This window comes from Dipodomys ordii, unplaced genomic scaffold, assembly GCF_000151885.1.
Source record: "Dipodomys ordii isolate 6190 unplaced genomic scaffold, Dord_2.0 Scaffold86, whole genome shotgun sequence".
Lineage (NCBI taxonomy): Eukaryota > Metazoa > Chordata > Mammalia > Rodentia > Heteromyidae > Dipodomys > Dipodomys ordii.
This window is the reverse complement of record NW_012267302.1, coordinates 3,693,823-3,696,815: the sequence shown is the minus strand read 5'-3', so window position 1 is coordinate 3,696,815 and position 2,993 is coordinate 3,693,823. Positions and strand designations below refer to the sequence as shown.

The following is a 2,993-nucleotide window of genomic DNA, read 5'->3' as shown; positions in this document are numbered from 1 at the left end:
CCCCGCCCCTTCCCGCCCTCGCCCCGCCCTGGCGACGCCCCGCCCCTCCGCAGGTCCTGTGGCGCGGTGAAGTCCTGCGGCCGCGGCCAGGGGATGCCGAGGCAGAATGCGTGAGAAACCTGAACGAGCGCATCCGGAGGGACGCCCGGGTCTACATTAGTCTCTTGCCCCTGGGCGACGGCCTCACCTTGGCCTTCAAGATCTAGGGCTGGCTGGGGCTCGAGGGCCTGGGAAGTGTGACAATAAAAGCAGAGTGGGGACGTGTGACTGTGAGCCTCCCTCCCTGGCGGTGAGTGGGAATGGGGAGACCCAGGACAGCATTTCTAGCGGGGTGCACGGTGAGTCCCGCCTCCTGGACGTCAGGGCTGCGACCCTGAGGTGTCGGTAGACAGGATACTGATTTAATGGACCTAGCCACTGAAGTGAGCCACAGGCCACAGTTCCGCAGGCTGGTCTCCGCTGGCAGGGCTGAGGACTAGCCCCTGACCAGGCCGCCAAGCACAGCCCTTAGTTTCCCTCCTAAATCTCTTTGGGTCAGGCACAGGTCTTAGCTCAGGACAGCCTGGGCTTCTCCAAGTGCTGGTCAGTGGCCATCACTAGGAGGGCCTCTACCTACACCTGAGGGCTCAAGGTCGGCTTGGATAGAGATCTGCAGTTCCCCTGAAGGGAAATGAAGTGACTGCGATCCTAGGGATGAAACCTTCACTATATATTGACACCTTTCCCTGAAGCTACTAGGCTTTGCCCCCACGCTTTTGGAGTGGACTGTAAGCCTGGTACTGTTATTCAAAACTCTCCAATCCCACAGATTTTATCTCCCCAACAAAGGACAGGTTCTCTCACTAAAACTGCCTCAATCAAGGGGCTGGGAAGGTGGCTCAGTGGTAGAGCGCTTGCCTTGCATGCATGAGGCCCTGGGTTCGATCACATAAGCAGAAAAAAAAGCCGGAAGTGGTGGTATGGCTCAAGTGGTAGCGTGCTAGCCTTGAGCTGAAGAGCTGAGGGACAGTGCCCAGGCCCAGAGTTCAGGCCCCACGACCGAACACACACAAAAAAAAAATAAAATAAAACTGCCTCAATCAAAACCACAGGCAGAAGTGGCACCCCTACCAAATTGGTGGAGTGGAGCAATGCCAGAAAGGAAAGCAAGACAGTATGAGCCTCCCAGTTCAAGCCCTGGCATCAGAGAGCACATACACACACAAACATCCATCCCTACAACACAAGACTTGCCACCACCTGGTGGTAAGAGGTGATGGAAGCCCAGCCACAGAAGCTACATGAATCCACAGCAGAGATTTTCACACCCCACTTACCTTGCATTCTTCACAATCCTCAAGGCCCCATACTCTGCCCTTTCTCTCTTAACTCCTAAAAGCGTACTGGAGTCTGACTTAATAAAAAGATCCTTGGGGTTTGGAATATGGCTTAGTGGTAGAGTGCTTGCCTAGCATGCATGAAGCCCTGGGTTCAATTCCTCAGTACCACATAAACAGAACACACCAGAAATGGCACTGTGGCTCAAGTGGTAGAGTGCTAACCCTAAGCATGAGCAGCTCAGGGACAGGGCCCAGGCCGAGTTCAAGCCCCAGGACTGGCAAAAAAAAAAATCCTTGACAAAATGACTCACTTGTGTACTTCACTTGTACACCTGTTTACTAGGAGCAGCAGGCCAGCATGGCTATAGACTTCCAGCCTGCTAGGCACCACCAGTAGTGGTAGATAACTTACACTTATCCACAGGTCTAGGCTGCTCTGCCAGCATGAGGTGCTCTTATATCCTATCTAGCTAACAAGATACTTTTGTATCTCTATACTGGAGGTCCTGCTGCCATAGAGGCATGCATCTGGGACATCTGAGGATCTTCAGATTTATGTAGCCAACACAGCCAATCCCTTTCAGTCTCTGTATAGAGAGTTTTTAGCATATATCTTTATAAGGGGCAAGTCCCAAAGTACTCCCAATTTTTTTCTTTTTTTGTTGGTCGTAGGGCCTGAACTCTGTCCCTCAGCTCTTCAGCTCAATGCTAGCATTCTACCACTTGAGCTCTAACACCACTTCCGTCTTTTTCTGCTTATGTGGTGCTGAGGAATGGAACCCAGGTCCTCAGGCATGCAAGGTAAGCATTCTACCATGGAGCCACCTTCCCAGCCCGACATATTCCCAGTTTCTTACCTGTTCTCTAACTTTCAAATGGAACTTCAGTTCTCATATTCCAGATGTGCTCAATAAAAAAAAAAAATCTCCTTTCTCTAAAATTTCATTTTATCCTTCAAACTACCTCTTCCCACCTGAAAACTTGTTTTCCTACCTTTCCAGGCGAAGCTATACTTCAATCACTGATACACCTAGATGAAATCCAGGCAAAGGCCATGGGGTTTGCTCCTGGTATGACCTTAGTCCAGCTTTCAATTAGTTATGTCTCTTGAAGGAGATGAGTGCTGTCTTCTCATGCCCCTCCCAGCCCTTCTAGCTAATGACACAGCCAACACTTTACTCCATCCACTTCCCATTCCCCAATCTACCTGGGGACTACCCAGCTCATTTTCTGCAAAAGCTAACTGGTATACAACACTGTAAGCCCGCTTTATCTGTGGGATACACAATTTTAACCAAATATGGTCAAAAGGTAATGCCAAGTCATGGGCTTAATTTAAACAATAAAGTGAAAATATTACACTTGCTGAAAGGCAGAGCATTTTTAATGAAAGCTGGGCAGTGTTATAGGAAAAATAAGTAAAAGTTGTATTAAAGATAGAGCACTGAGATCCAAGTTTTTGGTGAGTTATTTTGTGAAAGTAATAAAGCCTACTCCATGTGGTTTCAAGTTATAGATGTTCAGACCCAGTGTATGAATGGTATCAGTAATTTTTTTTGGGGGGGTCCGGTTGTGGGGTCTGAACTCTGGGCCTGGGCGCTGTCCCTCAGCTCTTCAGCTCAAGGCTAGCACTCTACCACTTGCGCCACAGTGCCACTTCTGGCTTTTTTCTTT

The 2,993-nt window shown here is 49.5% G+C and overlaps 1 protein-coding gene across 1 annotated transcript in view; it reads left to right on the top strand.

Moving 5' to 3' along the window:
• The window catches only part of Comtd1 (catechol-O-methyltransferase domain containing 1), a 2,081-nt gene extending 1,847 nt beyond the window's left edge, over positions 1 to 234 (top strand). Inside the window, exon 7 of the mRNA XM_013025609.1 lies at positions 54 to 234. Within this exon, the coding sequence (XP_012881063.1) occupies positions 54 to 206 (153 nt within the window). The 3' untranslated portion in view covers positions 207 to 234. The remainder of the gene's footprint in view (positions 1 to 53) is intronic.
• Positions 235 to 2,993: the final 2,759 nt, after the last annotated feature.